The 21579-nt window shown below is 35.0% G+C and overlaps 1 protein-coding gene across 3 annotated transcripts in view; it reads left to right on the top strand.

Moving 5' to 3' along the window:
* The window catches only part of LOC127807831 (probable protein phosphatase 2C 11), a 38728-nt gene extending 18335 nt beyond the window's left edge, over window positions 1-20393 (top strand). The window contains exons 2-9 of one of the 3 annotated variants that reach the window (XM_052345964.1): window positions 6783-6925; window positions 7398-7496; window positions 7585-7743; window positions 12115-12201; window positions 15866-15957; window positions 16375-16446; window positions 19891-20033; window positions 20121-20393. In XM_052345964.1, the coding sequence (XP_052201924.1) occupies window positions 6783-6925; window positions 7398-7496; window positions 7585-7743; window positions 12115-12201; window positions 15866-15957; window positions 16375-16446; window positions 19891-20019 (781 nt within the window). In that variant the 3' untranslated portion in view covers window positions 20020-20033; window positions 20121-20393. Of the gene's footprint in view, window positions 1-6782; window positions 6926-7397; window positions 7497-7584; window positions 7744-12114; window positions 12202-14522; window positions 14964-15865; window positions 15958-16374; window positions 16447-16723; window positions 16781-19890; window positions 20034-20120 lie in introns of those variants that run through there. The other 2 variants (XM_052345965.1, XM_052345966.1) reach the window with 2 other exon arrangements.
* The last annotated feature ends 1186 nt before the right edge of the window (window positions 20394-21579 follow it).

Genomic DNA, 21579 nt, shown 5'->3' with positions numbered 1-21579 from the left:
TTCATTAAGAAAACTGTGTACTACCATTATCAATCAATATCATCAACTGCTTATCGTTTGCTTGACCCTCCACTTTTATGATTTTATTAGAGGGATACCCCTTTAAAGCATGCAATGAAATTCCCCCTTCTTCAATCTCATAAGTGGCTTCTATTTCTTTTGTTAACTTTTTTTCTTCATTTCTACCTTCTAAATGTGACAGTTGTCTTTTATAGTATGTCCAGGAGAATATTGTTCTCTTCATTTATAACAAAGTCCCAACTGCCTCATTTGTTATGAACTAGCAGCTTTTGTTATATTCAGTTGATTGGAAGATGATGGATCTTGGGGAGATTTTTGCAAGAATTTTCCCTTAGGGTGCGTTTGATAGGGGTGGAAAATGAGGGTGGAATTCATTTTCCACCCAAATTCCAGGAAATTCTATCAAATAGCTTTTTTTTTTTTTATGGAATTCGAATTCCATTTTAGTTCAAAAAGTGGAGATTTTCCTTGAAATCAAGGAATTGGAATTCCATGGAATTGAAATTCCACCCCACTTTCCACCCTCCAATCAAACGCACCCTTATTGGTTCCAGAATTGAAGTTCTTGGTAATTGATGAATTCTATGCTTCACCTGACTCAATTCCTTTATAAAAAATTATGTTCTTCTTCATTAAAGCTTCTACTGTAAGCTCTTGCAATCTGGCACTGTCTTTAGCTTGTTTTACAGTCTTTAGTTGAAGCATCTTGACTGTAGGTTGTAATTCTTCATTCAAGCCAATAATGAAACTTGAAACGAAGCCACAGTGAGATATGGATTGAGATTCAACATCAAAGACTTCAATTCCTCAAACTTCATTTGATATTGCTAGATAAAACTTTCTTGCCTTAGTTTATTAAACTCTTCTACTACATCTGTCATATTTCTGTCTCCAAATCTTGCCCAAAAATCTTTTACAAAATCTGTCCAATGGTAATTATCTTGTAACTAAATCCAAGTTCGAAACCAAGAGTCAGCCACATCATTCAAGTATGTAGAGGCTAATGTAATCCTCTGCTAATTCGGTATGTGGTACAAGGTAAAGAGCTTCTCACGACACCTAATCCACCACCTCGGATTTTGGCCTTCAAACATAGGAATGTCCAATTTTGGCATTGGAAAATAAGGTTGATTAGGTGTAGCCTGTATTTCCTGCTGCCTTCCTATAGTTCTTTCCTTATATTCTTTCCATCCATGGATGCCTTAAACATCTCAAATTTTCGATCCAATGTCTCAAACTTCTGATCAAACTTCCAATCCATTGTAAGGATTGCCTCATGGTTTCTGTTGGATCCAGCTTCCAGCGAATCCATGCGAGACTGCAGATCCAAGATTGTCACATTCACTTGCTGCATCTGAGATTCGAATTGCTTATTGCATGTACCATCAGCCATGGTGAAAAATTTCACAAGCAAAAGGAATCGAAGGCTGGGAACAGCTCTGATACCAATTTGTTAGGACCCTGAACCTAACAATGTAAATTCTCAGCCAATGGTGAGAATTAGGGATGAGATTGGCAAGAGTTAAGGCAGAAAATAGGGAGAATTTAAGAGGAAAATTGATAGAGAGAGAGAAGAACAGAAAGATGAGAGAGAGAAGAACAGAAAGATGAGAGAGAGAGAGAATTCTGAGAGAGAATTTAGAAACTGAAATTTTAGTAATTCATTGAATGAGTCTCCAAACAGGTTATTCAAATTAAACTGCTACATTCTACTAAAACCTTAGGAACCTGACAAAAGCTAACCAATCTGTTTGAAGGTCATTGAATGAATTACTGAATTTCAGTTTCTCAATTCTCTCTCTCTCTCAATTTTCCTCTCAATTTTCCCTATTCTCTGCCCTAATTCTCGCCACTTTCTGCCCTAATTCTCGCCATTGGCTGAGAATTTATACTGTCAGATCCGAGATCCTGACAATTTGCTTAACATCTGTAGCATATTAATTCTTTAGAGAATCAGTTACAACCTGTAATTGATTTGTAACTGTTGATTGGTTAGCTATATATAAAGTTAACCAATTTGTTTGGAGGTCATTGAATGAATTACTGAATTTCAGTTTCTCAATTCTCTCTCTCCCGATCTTTCTCTCTCCTCTTTCTGTTCTCTCTCTCTCAATTTTCCTCTCAATTCTCCCTATTCTCTACCTTAATTCTCACCACTTTCTGCCCTAATTCTTGCTATTTTCTGAGAATTTATACTGTCAGATCCTAGATCCTGACAGAATTCTATTCAGTCCTTCATGAAGATGACTCCCATTTTGCTACTATTTGTGGTTGTGGGAGGATTGTGGTAGAGGGATGATGTTCTCTTTAGTCCTTCTTCTTTTACGCATTCTCAATGAGTTACATTTGTACATAGATATTGACAGTAGATGTATTAAACTTCAGTGTGTGTGGACCTCCACGTGACACTCTAATTGTCTCCAAAGATGTGCACTTTATGATCTGGAAGATCCCAAGAGAGTCCATAGTATCCTGCATACGTCTAAGTACCAAAATAACCTAATGAGGCTGTCAGGACCCTATGGGTTTCCTGGGCAAATTTGTATTCTTACGTACTATGGGTGTAACAATAGATGGTTAAAATGGTTGAAGGATGTAACAGTAGTTGGTTTAGGTTGTTGGGTGGCGGTTAGATGGTTGAGGCTGTTTGGCAGTTAGATGGTTAGAGGGGCTGTTAGTACTGTCAGAATAACAACTGGGCTGTTAGGGTTGTAACTACCAATGAGTGGTGGGAAGAGGGGGCTATATAAAAGCTTCCCTATTCAATAAAAGGATCATGAAAATTCATAGCAGAATCATACAATTCTTTCTCTTTCTCTCAATTTCTCTCCCTGGACTCCTCTGTTCAATCTCCCTTTTGTTCTTTTCTTTCTCTCCCTTTTCTTTCTAAACACTAATTCCCCCCATCCGAGGAGAATTCCACTGTTGGGACATGAGGTCCTGATAGAGGCAAACCACAAGATGTTCATAGTCCTCTATCTTCTTCTTCGAAACAGCTACATCAATGAAAGAGTAACGCATGTTCCTCCATTTTGGGTTAGAGGCTAGAGCCTATCTCCTCATGCTCTTTGGACCTTGGCACATCATCTCCTTACACCTCCTCATGATAATTCTCCTCCCTTCCCCCTTTGTAATGCTCCCTTGATGTCTCATTATGTTCTCTATAGCTGGTCCATTAGTAAATTGCCTTTGAATATCTCCTTGCGATGGATCTCCTCAGGATATTACCCCTTAGCAACTTGCCTTGGATATCTCAACCATTGATATCTTGGGTTTGAGGAAAAACCTATATGTGAGTCTTCTTCGAGATACCTGTCACGACCCTAGGGGTAAAGAGGGGATTTTTGGGGATAAATAACCACCTGTAGTAGTTAGCTGGGGGAAATAACTAACTACTTGTATTATAGTTAGCTGGAAGTTCTTTAGTGGTTAGGCAGTTGGGTGGTTAAGTGGTTAGGGGACTGTTCAACAGCCTACTTCCTTGGCTGTTATGTTGTTAGAGGTTCTGTAAGAGACCTGCGGGCATGGAAGGAGAGGGTATCAAGAATAATAAGAAAATTCTTCTCTTTCAATCCTCTCTCTTATCTTTCTCTCATTCTCTCTTTCTCCCTTTCCTCATTCTATCTGTTCCCTCCTAAATGCATATCTTCTTTCTCAGAATTCAACTTGAATTCCCTCAATTGCCCAATCCACAATCTGAGGGCTTGACAATACCTTTTAGGACATATGAATTGAAGGCTATGGCTAAGAGTATGGTCGAGGCGCTTAATTCTTGATTGCCTTGATGATGCAATGGATCCTAAATCTTATCCAATCACAAAAAGAGGCAATGAAGGATAAAACAAACTTTTCTTGAAACCAAGCAATATCATGAGTGGTTTTGCAACCAACCTGTACCTCACTTGGGGGTGAGATAGTGGTCCAGGCTGGCCTTACTATAAAGGGTTGTTCTAGTGTTGGCATTATGAATTGTGTACTTGATCAACCCCGTGAGGTTATGTGCCCTCATCCTAACAAACTAGGTCCTAAAAACTTATGTGCTAGCTACACTCATTTGCTTTTCTAAAGAGTTGTCCCCTTTCTACATGTATATTTAATAACACTAAGGCCTAGTAATACAACAACAATATATCAATGCCTTAATACAGCTATTGGGTCGGTTACATAATTTTTAGCTCGCCAATCATTTCTAAGGCTTTATCTTCATTAAGGGAATTGATATGGATTGCACTTTCTGCCTCTCTCTTGCTTGCTCTTGTGGTTGCCATGGTCCTCTCCCATCCTGTCTCCAAACATTTTGAGATACTTTGGTTCTCAATGGTAACCATACTTGCCAAAATTAACTCAACATCTCCATGATCAGCTGGACCTATAGGCATCGTCACCTCACCCACCCACTCACATAGGTGCTTTTTATGTTTTATTTTTCTAGCAAAAGGGTTGCCCTTTATGGTGGTTCTATCTCTTATTCTAATTCCGTATAACTCGAAAGTTTAACAAGTCCAAACAAGGAACTAATATTTGTTGATTTCTATTGTTTTTACTTATTATTGGATTCCAACATTTTTCTTCCCACTTATAGCGTGTTTCATGTGTGCTAAATGGTAAGCATGTTTATCCTCTCAAGTGTATCAATCATAGGCTATTAACCTGATATCCCCTTTCTATTGTTGTCTCGATTTATGAGAAAAGAGATGCATGAAATGATTGTTGGCAATATTGTGTGTTACCTTTGCTTCCCATTGTTTGGCATTTAGGCACTAGGCCCATGGGATTATCTTCCTAAAATATCTTTATAAACAAAGAAGTATCTAAATCAAAATGCCTAATAGGGGGGCCTTACAAAGAAATAATCACATGAAGAGGACTTGGCAAAAAGTTGTGTTCTTCTTTAACCAGAAGAAACATGTAAGAGATAATGGATCTCTTCAAACAAATGATCGAACTCTTTGCACTCCTACGAGTTTCTATTGTTGCTTTCATGCAACATGAAAGTTAAAAGTCACTTGCAAGCAGACAAATCCCACCCTAAGATCATAAAATGTCAACCACCGATGGTAACATAAACCTGAGATCTTAGTCACCATTTCTCTTGCACATGAAACCCAGTCGAAGACAACGTGCCTATGCTTCCTCGAGTTGTTAGATGTGAAAATAACACCATAGCTGCTAAATTTGATAAAAGAAGGCAAATCTAAGGGGAAGGTTTTTGATTTTGACCCAACTTTCTGAAATAATAAGGCCTCCTTTACCACATCTGACATCATTGCATCATAAATTGTAAAATCCACCTTGTAATGGGTGTTACCATCTATACTTCCCTAGGTCAGTCAAGGTGTGACCATGAAGTTGACACCAAAAGAGAGAAGTAAAAAAAAAAAAAAAAAAACAACAACAACAACATATCTAGCCTTTATCCCACTATGTGGGGTCGGCTACATGAATTCTAGACTTCCATGTATTTCTATCTTTTGTCATATCTTCATTGAGATCCATACACTTCATATCAAACTTTAATGTCTCCCTTAAAGTTTTCTTAGATCTGCCTCTACCTCTTTTTTTGATTAATTGTCCATATAAAATTTCTCTTAACGATGGACGCCTGCGTTTGCATGTGTTTCTCTAAACTATGAATTTCATGTTGCTGTAATTGGACTAGAATGAATCAGTTATGGTTTGAAACAAAGCAAGTGTGCACTTAATTAAAAGAGTATCTTAAATATTGTAAAAGTAAAATACATGTTAATTCATTAATGCTGGGAAATTTTGATTTTTAATAGTATATATGGTTTAAATATGGTTGAAACCAGTGTTTTAAGCGTTAAGGACACTTAAGCTCAAAAGACCCATGGAGCTTAAGCACAAAGCGCAAGGCAAAATGAAGTGCCCATAAATGAAATGTTGATATAAACTTTTATATGCATAAAAAGCAATATTAAAAAAAAAAAACTAAAATAAGAATGAGAGTTGCAAATTTAATAAATGATGAGATATCATTTTTCATTTATATTTTATACACGTTTACAATTTCATACAATCATAAAAAAAGCTTAAGGAGAAAAAAATCATCTCTAATTTACACCTATCCCCAATCAACCAACCCCTAATTTACAGTAATTTCCAAACAACCAATCCCTATTTTACAATCAATCAACAATCCATAATTTACTATAATTAGGAATCAATCATCAATCTCTAATTTACAATAATCAAGAATATATTAGCAATCCTTAATGTATATCTAATTACATGTTTCTGTCAATATTTTTTTCTTGGTAAATATTGTTTGTCTTTTTTTTTTTTTTTTTTCTGTTTAAATATATACATGATTTTATCAGATCTTAAACAGGTTTTTTGGGTAAGGTTTCTATTGAAGCGACCACATCATTGCAAAAATTTAAGCAAATCCAACCATTGATATTGTCTAATCCAAAATTGTATTTCTGAAACTGCTTTTTTGCACTTCAAAGCTTAGGTAAAAGCACACATAAGTGCACTTTAATCGTGCTCAGCCAAAGTTGCTGACCTTTAGACACAAAAAGTCCTAAGCATGCTTTTTTAAACACTGGTTGAAACCAAACTTAATCTGCTCAAACTGAGTGGCTTTGTTCAGAGTTTCAAGCTCTAAATGATCCAAGGTTTGTGAGGTGTAACAGATAAGTTTTCATTTGTTTGAGTTAATATGATATTAAGATTTGTATAAGTATATTTCTTCTGGAAGTATATTTAATAGAAATTATACCATTCTATTTCCTCTGTAGCTTCCTCAATGGAAACAAAAATGCAAGGTTCAGCTATGGATATTCCAGTTTCAAAGGTAAAAGGTCTTCAATGGAGGATTTTTTTGAGACGAAGGTACTAGAAGTTGATGGTCAGATGGTTGCCTTCTTTGGTGTATTTGATGGTACGCCATTATTTTTTTCTCCCTATCTGAACCCTTTAGATTTTTTTTGATGAGTGGAATAATTTTTTTTATATTAAACTTTTTTTTTTTCATTCTCATTAAGTATGACTTGTTTTAATCTTCTTCTTCTTCCCCCCCTCTTTTCCTTCCGCCATCCCGCCCCCCCCAACTAACTGTTCTGTATTCGATGGCATGTCACATTTTTTTTTTTCTATCCAAACCCTTTGGAGTACTTATTTTTCCATTTAACTTCTATGAGAGGCAAATTTCATTTTAATTGTTTGTATTTTGTCATCATTATGAGTGTCTTGCATATAATCACTCACGTGCATCCCTTCCTTTCCCTCTAAAGTGGGAGTCATGTTATAACTCTACTTTTGCTATGGGCATCAGTTCATATAAAGGAGTTGAGGAAATGCCAATGCTTGTTTATCTGCTTATGATCTTTTGGTTTCAATAAATCTCCAATTAGGTCATGGTGGTTCAAGAACTGCAGAATATCTTAAGAACAACCTTTTCAAGAATTTAAGTAGCCACCCGGATTTTATAAAAGACACGAAGTCAGCTATTGGTATGAAGTGCAAAGCTTTTCTCTATATCTATATTCATATGATTCAGCTTCTCTGTGCTTCATTAATTACAAACATCTTTTACTGCAGTTGAATCATTTAGACAGACAGATGCTGATTACATTAATGAAGAAAAAGGTCAGCAGAAAGACGCAGGCTCAACTGCATCAACAGCAGTATTGCTAGGGGATCGGCTTCTTGTGGCAAATGTGGGAGACTCCAGAGTAGTAGCTTGTAGAGCTGGTTCAGGTTTGTTGGCCTTCCCTAAATATTGTGTCTGGATGACACACCTTGGGATCAATTGAGGCTAGAATTAAAATTTTATTCTTAAAAATGGAGAAAACAAAAAACTGGCAGTAAATTGGAACTTCTTAATGTTATTCTTATCTGAATTAGTGATGATGCCTTTCCAGTTCAAGTCAGACTTTTGAAATGAATTGACTATTAATTTATTGAGTTCCTTGCAAGACACTGACTAGGATCTTGTTCCTAGAGTCCACATTTCATCATTCATTTTCTTAGTTTCTTGGAACAATACTTACTGATTGCATAAGCATTGCACTTTTTTCTATTGAAAGACTTTGCACTGTCCTCTTTCACCATGCTTGCTGTTTATGGATATAAATTGCTTTGATAACATGTTTTCCCTGCATAACTTTTCTTTACCTGTGTTAGGACATCAAGTGAAATCCAAAATTGCATGGCAGAGGATGAGTTATTAGGGGTGTTACAAACTGATTGTATGCAAGAACAAATAAATAATAATCTTCCTTGGAACACACTAACAAATATTCTATGTCATCCTGAATTTTCAATATGATTGATTGCAGCTCAGAGTTGGTTTAGCATTTAGATCAACAATTCATCTTCCTTTCCCAAGAATGCTCTGAGTCTATTGCAATTTACTCTGTAAACTAGTTATTTTTGGAGGATCATGACTGCTAGCACCAAGCAGGCCCAGTGTGTATGCTACTTCTTGCACATTCCTTTTCTTGCGTTTTTTGTTTTTCGATTAAAAGTAAAAAGTTTGGATTAGAATTATAGGGCTATTGTCGTTTTTTCTCTAGTGAGTTAGATAAGATGTGGGAAATGTGATTGAGATGGTTTTGACATGTGAGAATAATATTGACAGATGCACTTGTGAGGCAAGTGGATGAAATGAAGTTTGAAGCCAAAAAAAGGAGAGAGAGACCAAAGAGAAGTTGGTGAGAAACTTTTAAACATGACATAAGATATAATGGTCTGACCCCTGATATGGCCATGGATAGTGATGGCTTGAGATCTAGAATTTATGTGGTGGACCTTGCGTAATGGGATTAAGACTTGTGATTCTTGTAGTTGTGTGGTATCTTGTGACTAAGAAAACTTGATGGGAAATCCTTAAACATGACATAGAATGTGATGGCCTAACCAAGGATTGGGCCATCAATAGAGATGGCTTGAAGTCTAGAATTCATGTAGCTAACCTCACCTAGTATGATTAAGTCTTATGATTGTTGTTGTTGTTGTGGTGGTCTTGAAAGATCACTCAAGAGGGGGGTAAATTGGGTGTTTCGACTGCTTTTAAGAAATAATGTAAATATTTGAAATATGATGTAGTATATGAAAATATTAGTATGAGGACGTATGCATGTAAGGAAGAATTTTAGGAAACTCTCTTGTAATAATAATAGTCTTTTGAAACACATGCAGTCAAGTGTGTGCATTAAATAAATGTGTATCTAGATAGATTTGAAAATCTTCTATATATGCAATGAAAACTTGATGATTGAAAGACTTTTGTGCATGCAATAAGAACCACTATAGAAGTGACTAATGATGATTAAAATATCATGCGAGTACATAGCATAGGATATAAGAAATGTCTTATGAAAACTGAATGTGAAAAATAGATATAAAAATGTGAAACGGTATGATTTTTAAGATGATTCCAACCTTGAAAACATTTAAATGACATTTAAAAGGGTAATGCTATGAACTGTTTTTATGAATGAAAAACATTTGAATGGGAAATGAAGAATGATACTATTGAAACATAAATAACAAAATCAAACAACATGAACATAGAAAACAAGCACCACAGACACAATAATTTTTAAGTGGTTTGGCCAACATACCTAATCCACTACCTTAGGTTCTCATTAAAGATTTGAAAACATCCACTAAGGATTTTAGTTTTTAGGGCTCAACTGTAACCCATACGTAATTTTTACAGGTTCAACTATAACCTCCACTTTTAACGAGCTAAGTAGGAATCTCAGCTTTTACAGGAGCAGCTGTAACCTTTACATGAGGTTTTTTCATTCTAGGCTAAGCCACAACCAAGACACTGCCTTTCAAGGCATAGGCATAACCTTTTACAAGTTTCACAAAAATATGTGAAAGGAATTCTCAAGAGAAAAAATAAAAGATGATACAATGATATCAAATATTCTCTTGTTCAACAAGAATGAATGAATGAATGAAGCACTCAACTCTCTTATCTAAATTCTAGTTTAGAAAGATATACATGAAATCTCACCATATAATTGCTCGGAGTGAAGAAAGAATGAATCATGAAGAATACTCACTCAAGCATTTGAAATTGGCTTGAAAAGAATTAGGCTTGCTGTGTTTAGATTAGCTCTATGTTGCTTGAACATTAGCTCTCATGGCTATGTCAACAACATAGGCTTTCTTGATAGTTCAACAGCCGCAACCATTCTCTTAATCAGCAGCTTCATCTCTTGCTGCACTTGGCCTTTTATTGAAGCTTGTGACTCAGGATTTGGCTTGAAACTTGCACACACTCATAACTTCTTTTGATTTGACTGATAACAGTCAAATTTGTTAGGAAACAGATGCATATTATATAGATAAGCATTTAACACACTATGTAGAACCATATTTATCATTCTTTTATAAGAGAACAATGTTAGACTTCATAGAATAGAGAGTTAAAGCTCTAACAGTCAAAATTGTCCTCTTTTTCATTTCTGTGTAACGGCTATAATTTTCAAAATCAGGTGCCAATTACTCGACTAACTCATAGGCTTACTCGACTATTATAGTGCATACTCGATTAGACTTTACAAGTAATCGATTATATATAAGTCTCACTCGAGTATGACCAAGTCATTACTCAACTAACTCAGAAGTCACAGAGACTTTGCATTAAGCACTCGACTATCAGGCTAAACTTACTCGACTAATACAAGCATATACTCGAGTACAGATAACTAATACTCGATTAATCTTAAGCACAAAGACTTAGCCAAATTTCATCCAACCTTTACTCGACTAATACATAAAAATACTTGATTATGAAAATACTTTAGTTGATTGATAAATAAGAAAGATATACTCGACTAAGGAGATGTTTGGAGTTTTGATATCAAAAAGATACTCGATTGAAAATAGTCCTTACTTGATTGCTTTTAGAAATACAGAGAGCTTGTAAAAATTACTCGAATAGGAAACCTTAGTAGTCAATTGAAAAGGATTTTGCTAAAACACATAATCTACTAATTTGAAGAGCACACAAGGCATTATTCGACTGAACATATGCTCAGGTTTTAATAGTTATAAATATACTTGATTATAGCTTTCAGAAACATACCTTTTTTATAATAACATACTCGAGTAGGTTTTTCTGATAATCGATTGAATAACTTCAATATTTGATTAACATGAAAACAATGTTGAGCAATACTCGATATGTTAAACCAAAAACTATTTGTAAATTGAAAATAAGTGTCGAAGTTTTAAAAGATTATTTGAATACTTTACCTTCAAAAGCTTTAATAATATGAGTATATATTCATAAAGGTTTTTTCATATATAGCTGATTTTCAAAGAATTTTTGTCTCAAGCATTATGCTCAAATAAAAGAAAACCATACTGGCTTGTTTTGAAAGATATGTATGTATGAAAGCCTGAAGTTCTCCAATTAAAGAAAAATCTTTATATAAGCTTCATACTCCTTGATCAACACAAAACAATGGTTTGGTTTTGAAAGATACAAGTATATATAAGCATGAGGATTTCCAATATAAAATGATTTATATATAAAAATGTTTTGGAAGTCATTAATAGACCAAATTTACTGAAAAATAGATTTTCTAAAATTATTTTCTCCATAAATCAAAACAAAAATTTTTCAACAGGTCTCTTGCGAGCAAGTTTCATCTCTTCTAGGATATCAAAGAAAGGTTTAGTGTAGCCCTTTGGAAACATTTTGACCAACTCTTGAGCCTGTCAAACCTAGAATTTAGTCATTGCAGCTTAACTTTATTTTGTTGCTCTCTCACTTCTTGTTAATTTGTCCTGATTGTTGCATCCTACTGCTAAGGTTTTGACCAGTTGCTTTCAACCAGATCCCACTTTAGAGCACGTTTACTTAATTGCTGGTGTCGTTGTCATAAATGAGGAAACTGTATTATTCCACCCTGATTTTGTTTGGTCTTGCTAAAGGTGATAGATCTTCTGATCTTGTGGTCTGACTGGGAAGGGATAAAAAATGTTCAATGGCTAACTGTCTTTTCTTTTTGTTGTGCAGCTTGCCACATTTGCATGAAATATGTAACAATATACTTTTTTCTTTATCTAACTTCTGATATTTTATCTTGTACTTTCATTCAGCTGTCCCTTTGTCAGTTGATCACAAACCAGATAGATCTGATGAACGTGAAAGAATTGAACAGGCTGGAGGTTTTATCATTTGGGCAGGTAAATGTTGTCTCATATATCTGTGTCTCCTTGTGTTGTTTCTATAGTTCCATGCTCTACCAGAGGTGACAACTGCCATTAGTTGCTTCACCAACAATTTCTTTTTCTTCCACCATCCCCCTTTTCTTGTGTATTAATTTGGGCATGAATATAATTTTTTAAACTCAAGTGAATTCATGGTATTTGTTGTTCTCTTTTCATTCTCAATGTCCAAAATTGTTATTTTTTTATAATAATCAAACAAATAAAAGCAAATCCATGAAAAAGGAGGTGAATCTCTATACACAGGGAAAGAAAGGAGAAAAAACAAAAACTGCCTACAACAAAATCTTGACTACCGAAAGCAAAAAGGATTCTGGAGAATCAACAGCAATCTCCCAAGAGAAAAGGGGCGCAGGATAATTTCCCTTAACACAAGAACATTGACTCTTTAAGCCCTGCAAAGCTCTTAAATTCCTTTCTGGGCAAAAAATGCTCCATTAAGAAAATGGAATAACCCTCCCAAGACTAAACAGTCTCTAGAATGAAGAAGTCAAGCTCCAACGGTCCAGCAACAAGAAGCCTTATGAAAGGAGTGAACAAAAAAGGCTCCTTTTACTTGACGGAACCCACACCTGCCGTGTCTAACAGATGAATTGTAATAAAGCTAACTAAATGAAGTGAAACCCATTTCCTAATTAAGAAGATTACATCTAAATTGCAAGGACCAAACCAAAGTGCTGGAATGATAAAAAACACTCACTAACCACAGCATCTCTGTTACCATATATTGAAAGTAATTGAAAAAAAATTGGGATAGATCACACACCAGCTTGTATCCAAAACAATATCTGGCACAAACCTAGAATAATTTCCTACATCAAAAGATGTAAACCTAAAAAGCTCAATCTAAATCTTAATAATAACCTTCCAAATGCCAACACCTCCTAGAAAAACTAATATGAGCTAAAGACCACTGACCTGCTGAAGGCCATATTTATCAACAATATCCCGCTTCATGAGGATGTCCTCAACCTCATGTCTCCATACCACTTGCCAAGAAGAGCTTTTTAAAAAACCTTTAGCTTTCTATACTCAAAAACACCACCCTCTTCTAGACTACAACCTATCCCAGTTTACCTTTTCAGCTTTTCCCAACCTATCCTAAATGAAAGTAAACTCATTTCCCAAGCCACCCACAGGAAACACCTTTGCAACTTTTCAAGATAATTAGCTACTAAAACAAGAACCATAAAAGGGACATGAAATATAGTAAGTCTAGTTCTATCCCATTTAGATAAATATTGATGTTTCCATGAATCGGGGAACACCCCACTTCTCTTAATTACCATATCCCGAATAACTTTTTTTCTCAAAACCCAACACCCAGTGTAGGTGCGAGGTAAGTATAAGGAATAGAACAAATACTACAATCTGATGAATTAGCTGCAACATTTAACACCTCACCCACCAGAATAGTTTCAGTTTGGAAAAGATTAATTTTGAGGACTAAAGCAAGATCAAAGCACAAAAGGATACCTCTAAGACATTTCAAACCTATCATAAAAAGAACAGTGCATCAGCAGAATGTAGATGTGAAACCTCTAGAAAATAATCAAAAACTAACCCAGCATTAAAACCTCTAATCCATCCTAGAAGATCAGTTCATACTAACAAGCAACTTAAAACTTCCCTCAGTATCATCAAAAGAATTATGAGGTCAACTTGTTATAGACCTCTTGAACTCGGGAAAAAAACCTAATAGGCACTTGATTAAGCAGCAGAAAAGACCTAGCAGTAGAAATACAAAATTTAATTCTTAACCTCTTATTTCCAAAACCCTTTCTTTAAAAGATACAAAAGAAATTCCTAACAGATATGATCCTAAAACTTTTTAGTTTCTAATCCACTGATAACAGCCAATTATTAGCTCTAATATGAGAATCTATGCTTTCATTTTCCATAAAAATTGCATGAAGAGTTTGATGGCTTTCCGCAAAAGCTTTATGAGATTTCAAACTGACAACAACGATTACATTTCTTATAGATAAAATCTTAGATGAGATCTTATACAAACTACCAACCAGACTAATAGTTTGAAAATCTTTATCATCAATGGTCCCTCCTATTTTAGGAATAAGAGCAATAAATATGTCATTGAGAATATTAATAGGTATTTATGTATTTAGGAGTACTACTTGAGGGTATAATTGAAACATGTAAATATCTTATATTCATCAGTATAAGTACAGAGAGTGGGTATCCTACTCAGTTTGTCTTGTATTTTTCCATTTTCTGAGGCTTCACTGGCCAACGCTGATGTCTAGTTTGGTCATAGGAAGTCTCTCCACATGCCATCATGCCTAGAGCAAATCTGCTGGCACATAAATCTGACTGGCTGGAATCCTCACTAGTGCATGAAGCCTCTGTCAAACGTGGGTGCCTCTTCTCTGAATTGTCACCTTTCAGTCTACCATTTTTTGTGACCTCTCTGCTCTATTTCAGTCACTATATTTTTTATCCTGAATTGTGTGAATAATTGACATTTGGTTGTAGGAAGGTTTTTTATCACATTACAGTCAATTTTGTCCATTAGTAGTAGTGATGGAGTCCAGATTTCAATATCTATTGTGTTACTGCCACAATCGAATCAACTCCTCAGAAACTTAATGATATTAACCATTTCCAGTTGTTTAAGGCCATCAAAATATCTTTCCTGGATTATGGAAAACATTGCCATCTCCCTGAGGAACCACCAGCCAAGGATCATTCACAGTTTTGACACATGGCTTGTTGTGTGTTGTGTGTGTGTGTGTGTGGGGGGGGGGGGGGGGGGGGGGGGGGTGTGGACCTATATATTCTGAGCCTTTTATGGAATACAATGGAGCCTGAGATAGTAATTTGAACCATATATATGGTCTTTTCCTAGAGTATTTTGAGTTGTTAAAGGGAGATTGATCCGTCATGGATTGCTAACCTTAAGCAAGCTTAAGTCATGGAGTACTTTTGCAGACCTTAAACGAGCTTATGAGGATTGAATATGTTTCAACTAGTGATATCAGGTGTTTGAGAGATGTAAAAACAACAGCAATAGATAGTGGTCCTTTGCTTTGTAGTCTAATTGAAGCCTGAGCTTGATTTTTAGCATACAGTTGCCATCCTAATTTTAGCTTGTGGCTTGTGGTGTATGGTGTATGTTTATTTCACATGATAGGAAGTGTAGTAGTAATAATGCAGCTGAGTGTGTTTGAAGTTCAATTGGCTGAACTGAACCTTTTGATTTGCATTATTTTGTTTCACAATTTTAGTTGTAATCTAACTATGCTTGTTTAAAGTAGTGTGTTTAGACCATGTTATTTCATATATTATTTATTTCCATGTGAAGCAAACTGACTTAAGATTGAGTTTTCTGATTGTAGTTTAATGTGTAGATTTATTGGCATGTTTGTTGTTGGTTGATGTGGCTTTGAGATTTTCTGCTGCATTAGACTCGTCATACTATTGGTGTATGGTGAGTGATCAGAGAAGAACTACTACAGTTCCTTATATTGCCTAAAGATATAAAATTTTTATTATAAAATCACAGATCTATCATGCATGTTCTGCTTCATTGGCTAATAGTGGCTCTAGCACATCTTCATGTTAGTGCCAGATGTGAACTTCCCATAATTTGGAACTTCTTTAGGAACATGGCGGGTTGGTGGTGTGCTTGCTGTATCTCGTGCTTTTGGAGATAAACTGCTTAAGGCATTTGTTGTAGCTGAGCCTGAAATTCAGGTAACTTGTCAAAATATATTTTCTTTTAAAACATAGTTCATTTGGGCATCTTTAATGACAAATCTGAATCATGCATGATTTCTCTCATAAAGATGTCTGAAAACATGCTTCAGTTGAAAGATGTGCCGAGTCTCCTGTTAGTTGTCCTCCATGAATCTAATTTTCCACTTCATCGAGTTACTATTAGTCATTTTAAGAACTGATATTCTAGTATTTGACAGGGATCAGTATGTACTTCTATCCTGCTTGGTGTTATCTTCTCTTTCTTTATCTACCCAAGCAGTACTCATGTTTAACTCATCTTTGATGAAGAGAGAGAAAGCTTCTATTCAACCTTCAGTTTACTAATTTGATTTGATTATCTGTATGCTATCCTTAACTCTTATTGTTTCTGTCCTTGTGCTTTCCCGTGACAAGGAAGAAGAAATTGATGGTGTTGATTTTATTATAATTGCAAGTGATGGCCTTTGGAACGTCTTGACAAATAAGGTAAGTGCTTTGTTTTTGGAAGTTTATAGTGCATCTATTTCTCTGCACTTCTTTCATTATTTTTCTCCACACCAATAACTATGCCTGAACCCCAGTGAAGTAGCAAATAAATAGATTTCATTTCACAAGAGATTGCTGTAGAAGTTACAGTTTTCTGAACAAACCATATATGTCATGAGAAAAGCTATTATTAATTTGTTGTTCAAGTTGATTCAAATTGTCATCGTGTTGAGAATGACCTTCGTGACAATTGTTCTTGTCCATTTGATTGATGCAGAACTTTCGTTGGGGAAACGAGATAAGTGAAAGAGATTAGTGAGATAGCTAAGCTATTGTGATTGCCTCCCCCTTGCTCATATTTTCATTTTTAGCCTTCGCTAAACAATTAACATCAACATAGATAAGTGGGAAGTAGCATTCTCTTACTAGTCTATATAGTTCATTATTTAGAATTTACATGTTCTAGAGTTTCCTTGTTGCCACACTATCATGTTTCCTTGTTCTCAAAGTCTATTCTGTTCTTGCTTTATTTTTCCTTATGTGCCTTTTTCTTAGATGGAATTCAATTCTTGTATAATTCCTTTCTTTGTTGGAAGGCTTGAATGGTTTTGTGACCAAAACCTTTTACTTTGTTTCTAGTTTGGACACCCTATCATTTGCTACATAGGATTCTAGAAACAACAAACTATTCTGATGGATTTCAACAGGCTCAACTGAGCTTCCAGAATGCAGCCAAAAAAAATAGTAGTAATAATAATAATAAATAAATAAACCTTCTTGGAAGTTTGTGTAATTGATAAGGCCTTTCCCAATTGTGGTTTTTAACCATTACAAATGTTTTCTTTTTGACCAAGTTGATTGAGTAGAATAGCAATTTTGCTCAAACAACTAGGAATGACAAAGGACTGATCTTGGACTGGTAGTCATTACCCCTATCTTCATCCCCCCATCCCTTTTTTCCTTCCCATTCCTGTCCTTCCATTGGGTAATGTATTTAATTCCCATATCCCTATGCCCACTGGGTAAAGTCGACTACTCAGCAGATACCCATTACTAGTTACATATTTAATTTAATTTATATATTTAATAAATTTATATATTTAATTTAAAATTAATTTATCCTTACAAACAAATATATGCTCTAAACCATTTTTTTCCTCACCATAATTTCCCATTTTTCAGATTACTACTAAAATTTAAAAAATGAAATAATACAAAGAAAATCAATATATGAAGTGACATTGAAGATTTAAAAATAAAAATAAATAAAACATAATAGGTAAAGTATGTTGGTTAAAATTTGGCATTAAGGAGTTGATGGAAATATCACAAAAATTGTTTTTTAGACAACATTAAAACCATTTTTGTAAAATAACATAAAAATAATTTAAAATCCTATATTTAGATAGAAAACATAAAATTATATGTATATAAAATAACATAAAAATAATTTAAAATTATGTGCAATTTGTGGACAGGTTCGAGGGCCCTGTATCCATACCTAGTAGGGGATTTTTTTTTCCTGCTCCACCAAAGAAATTTTTATGTCCAAACCCAGGTTTGGCAGGGTATCAATTGGCATCCCTCCATAAAACTATCAAATAATGTATACTAGTGGATTTTATTTATCTTTTTCATTAAAACATAACATGGGTGTAGTTTCTTTTTCTTCATTATAGCTATTTGTATATTGTGGAAAAACTAGGTGAAATAGTTAAGGTAATATCGCCACCTCCCACAAGGATTGAGTATTTATTTATACTTGGGTGCAATCTGCAAATATAGTCAGTCTTTTGTGGAATTTGATGGAGCCTCATATTGTAGTGCACTCATGCCTAGACATATCTAAAGAGATACAGGAGTATGTCCCATTGTCATTCTCCAGTAATTTAACCCGTATGCATAATATTTCCTTTTGAGTATTTCAATTGTTATAGGGTGATTGATCTATGACATAATATTTTGCTATCCTTGAATGGGCCCGCACGAAATTGAATATACTTCAACCAGTGACAAAGTATTCAAGAGAAAAAAACAAGGACGGCAGGTGGTAGTTCTTTACTTTCTAACCAGGTTGAAGCCTAAATTTAAGCCAGTGAAATCTCAGATTCTTGGGAGAATTGAACTCCTTATTTTGCAGTAAGAGCTGTGCTCAGTTACATGCCACATTTAGGGATTCTTCTTCTACTCAAAATAGACCCTAGTCAATCAAACACGTGTTAGTTGGTCAACTCACATTAGAGTTGTGATTAGTCTAATAGTGCTAGTGGTGTTTGTTGGAACTTGTGATAACCAACATCCTTCTGATGGTTGGCATGGTCATAGTAGGGGACCACCCAAGAGTTGTATTCATTGTAGAGAGTGATGCACCAGAACTCAAAATATTTCAGGCTGAGGGAAACAAATCCATGCTCTACCACCTTTTATAGTTGATTATGTGATGGAGCCATGAAGATACATTCATTCAAGAGCATAACTCTTTCGTGGTTATGAATATCTTTTGACTGCTTTAAGCGTGCCAATTATTCACTTTCTTTGTTTTCAAGTTTATGCAAGGTTTTCCAGATTATGTTTCTTGGTTTTTGTTAGAATAGTGTATATATATTGTAGTTCAGCTATTGTACTACGTTAATACTGACTGTACTACGCTCTTGTACTACACTTGTATTGCATGTACTACACGGCCCATGGCCCGTCACTTCCTATATATAATTGACTTAGTAGTATCAATAAGACACATACAAATCATTCACCCTTAGGGTTTTTCAGTTTTCTCATAATTAGTCACCCTTTATTTATTCAAACCCCTGAGACATAGATCCCAAATGCATGGATGTACTTGATCCATGAATCCTTGTGGTCTATTGGATGAGAATGTTCAACCCTTTATCAGTATGGGATTAAGGGATTGAAAGCTGTTATGGGCTTGCAGGCCAGTGATGAGGATGGTAGGAGATTGTTTAGGCTCTTGGCAGGGAGTTTAGGTAAAGCCATTCTAAATCTAACCTATTGTCATCCCTAACATAATATTGCTGAAGTATTGATTTACCTTGATCAGCAACAGTAACATCGGGTATTGGCTATGTAGTTGATTTCTGTTTGAAAAATGAGGCACATTCACGGTGATTAATTTACTTACTAGGTTAGAATGATTTGAGCCTGTAAACTTATTGAGTACTGCACTCCACTATTTCTTATTGTCAATTTTGTTCTTCAAAATGTCCTTTTTCCTAAAAACATCTTTATGACCCGGATAGCATTATGAATATTGAACTTGTTACACCAACAATAACTGCGATATCGCTACAGCACTTAACTCTCTAGCTAGAATGTGTCTTACATTCCTACGGTCTATAATATTCTCATTTGGTTAACAACCAATTGTTGCATACTTCACTGGTTTGGAATCCAGGTTGCTAAATTCCATGTCTTCTGTGTATTCAGGAGGCCGTGGCCATGGTGCAGGACATAACAGATGCAGAAACAGCTTCAAGAAAACTCATAGAAGCCGCCTTTGCAAGAGGGAGCTCCGACAACATTACCTGTGTCGTCGTTCAGTTTGAGAATACTTGACACCGGACATTACGGTTGTGCTTTACCCTTCACGGCTCACTTTTTTTTTTTTTCCCGCGTGAATCCTTTTCTTATCAAATAACTTTCATTTGCTTATGCAGGTTCTTCGGACCCAAAGAATGATCAAGCCAGTCAGGAAAAAAAAAAGATCTTCTTCCAGTGGACGTCTTTTGACTGTCATGTAGCAGATACTAATGATACTCAAATGTGATGGCTGTGTTTTCAAGTCGCTGGTCCCCATCTGTCTTGTATTTTGATAAATGGTTTGTGAAAAATGAAAAGCATAGATCTTTTGTTTTAGAAGTATTTATTTTACATACATGTATACATACCAGTTGTCCTTTTGAGGAAATGGCGGGACATTGCTACATGAACTTTTATGTCTCTTTCGCTTGTTCCTATAGATGAGGACCCAGAAACTAAGTCAATGGTAGGAGAAATATTGATTTTTTTTTCTTTTTTTGGTTTTCTCTCGATAAGAAAGATTTGAGTTTCAATAAGCAAGTTTGTCAAAGAAGATGCGGGTTCTACTCAATGCAATAAGAGAAGCAAATCTGACTCAACCCAGAAAGATTTATAAAAAGTATTCTTAATGCATGAGACTGTTAAATTATAAAATTGGATAGTGTTATTTTCATTATGATGCTTTTGCAAAAGGGTTATTTGTATAATTTAGAATCCGTAATTTTCCCATACAGAAGAAACAACTTTGTTGATGATACTAAAACTTGAGTCCATTAATAATAAAGGGCATGTATTTTGAGTTAAATAATGTATTTTAAAATCTCTTTATAACATGAAATGAAAATATTTTAATTATTTTATACAAATATCAAAATCATAATCAAACTAGCTCTAACTTTAAATCTTTCTAGACTGTAAGCCAACAGCATGAATGGTACAACATGCTTTTGGTTATACCCTTATCACAGCCATCATCATATTCCCATTAGCCCCAATTTTCACAAGGTAGGCCCAGTAGAGGCCGCCCTTCCAAAACCCCCCACATGCAAATATTTTGGGTGGGCTCAGCCCCCAACCATAAAACTCAGAACCCAGCAACAATAATGTCCAAAAAATCTTTTAAGTTTAATAGTCTTGGTTTAGTCTCTAATTCCGATACTATTTAGGTGGGTTTTGTGTCACAAAGTTTAAGAAATTAAATTTAAAAAGACAAAAAAATGCAACTAATAACATCTTAACATAATATGAGACTAGCAAAACAAACAAAAGAGATTCTTTAATCTTACAAAATTTCCTAACTATAATTTCCTACTATTTTTTTTTAGAAAACAGTACTTTTTAGATATAAATCACCATATTATGTAGATATATATATATTTTTTTATGGAATTCTAATATGACATGATCACAAATCATGGGATGATCGTCTTTGCACGACCCCTGATGCTCGTGCTCTCTATTACATCAAAAGAAATAAATTGTAATTTGAGTCTTTGATTCTTGTATAGTACGAGAATCGAACTCATAACTCACTGGATTGATATTAACATATTATTCATCCGACCATTCGATTTATGTATTGGGGGCAACATAATC

Source organism: Diospyros lotus, chromosome 8, assembly GCF_014633365.1.
Source record: "Diospyros lotus cultivar Yz01 chromosome 8, ASM1463336v1, whole genome shotgun sequence".
Taxonomy (NCBI): Eukaryota; Viridiplantae; Streptophyta; class Magnoliopsida; order Ericales; family Ebenaceae; genus Diospyros; species Diospyros lotus.
This window is presented reverse-complemented; position numbering and strand designations above follow the sequence as displayed.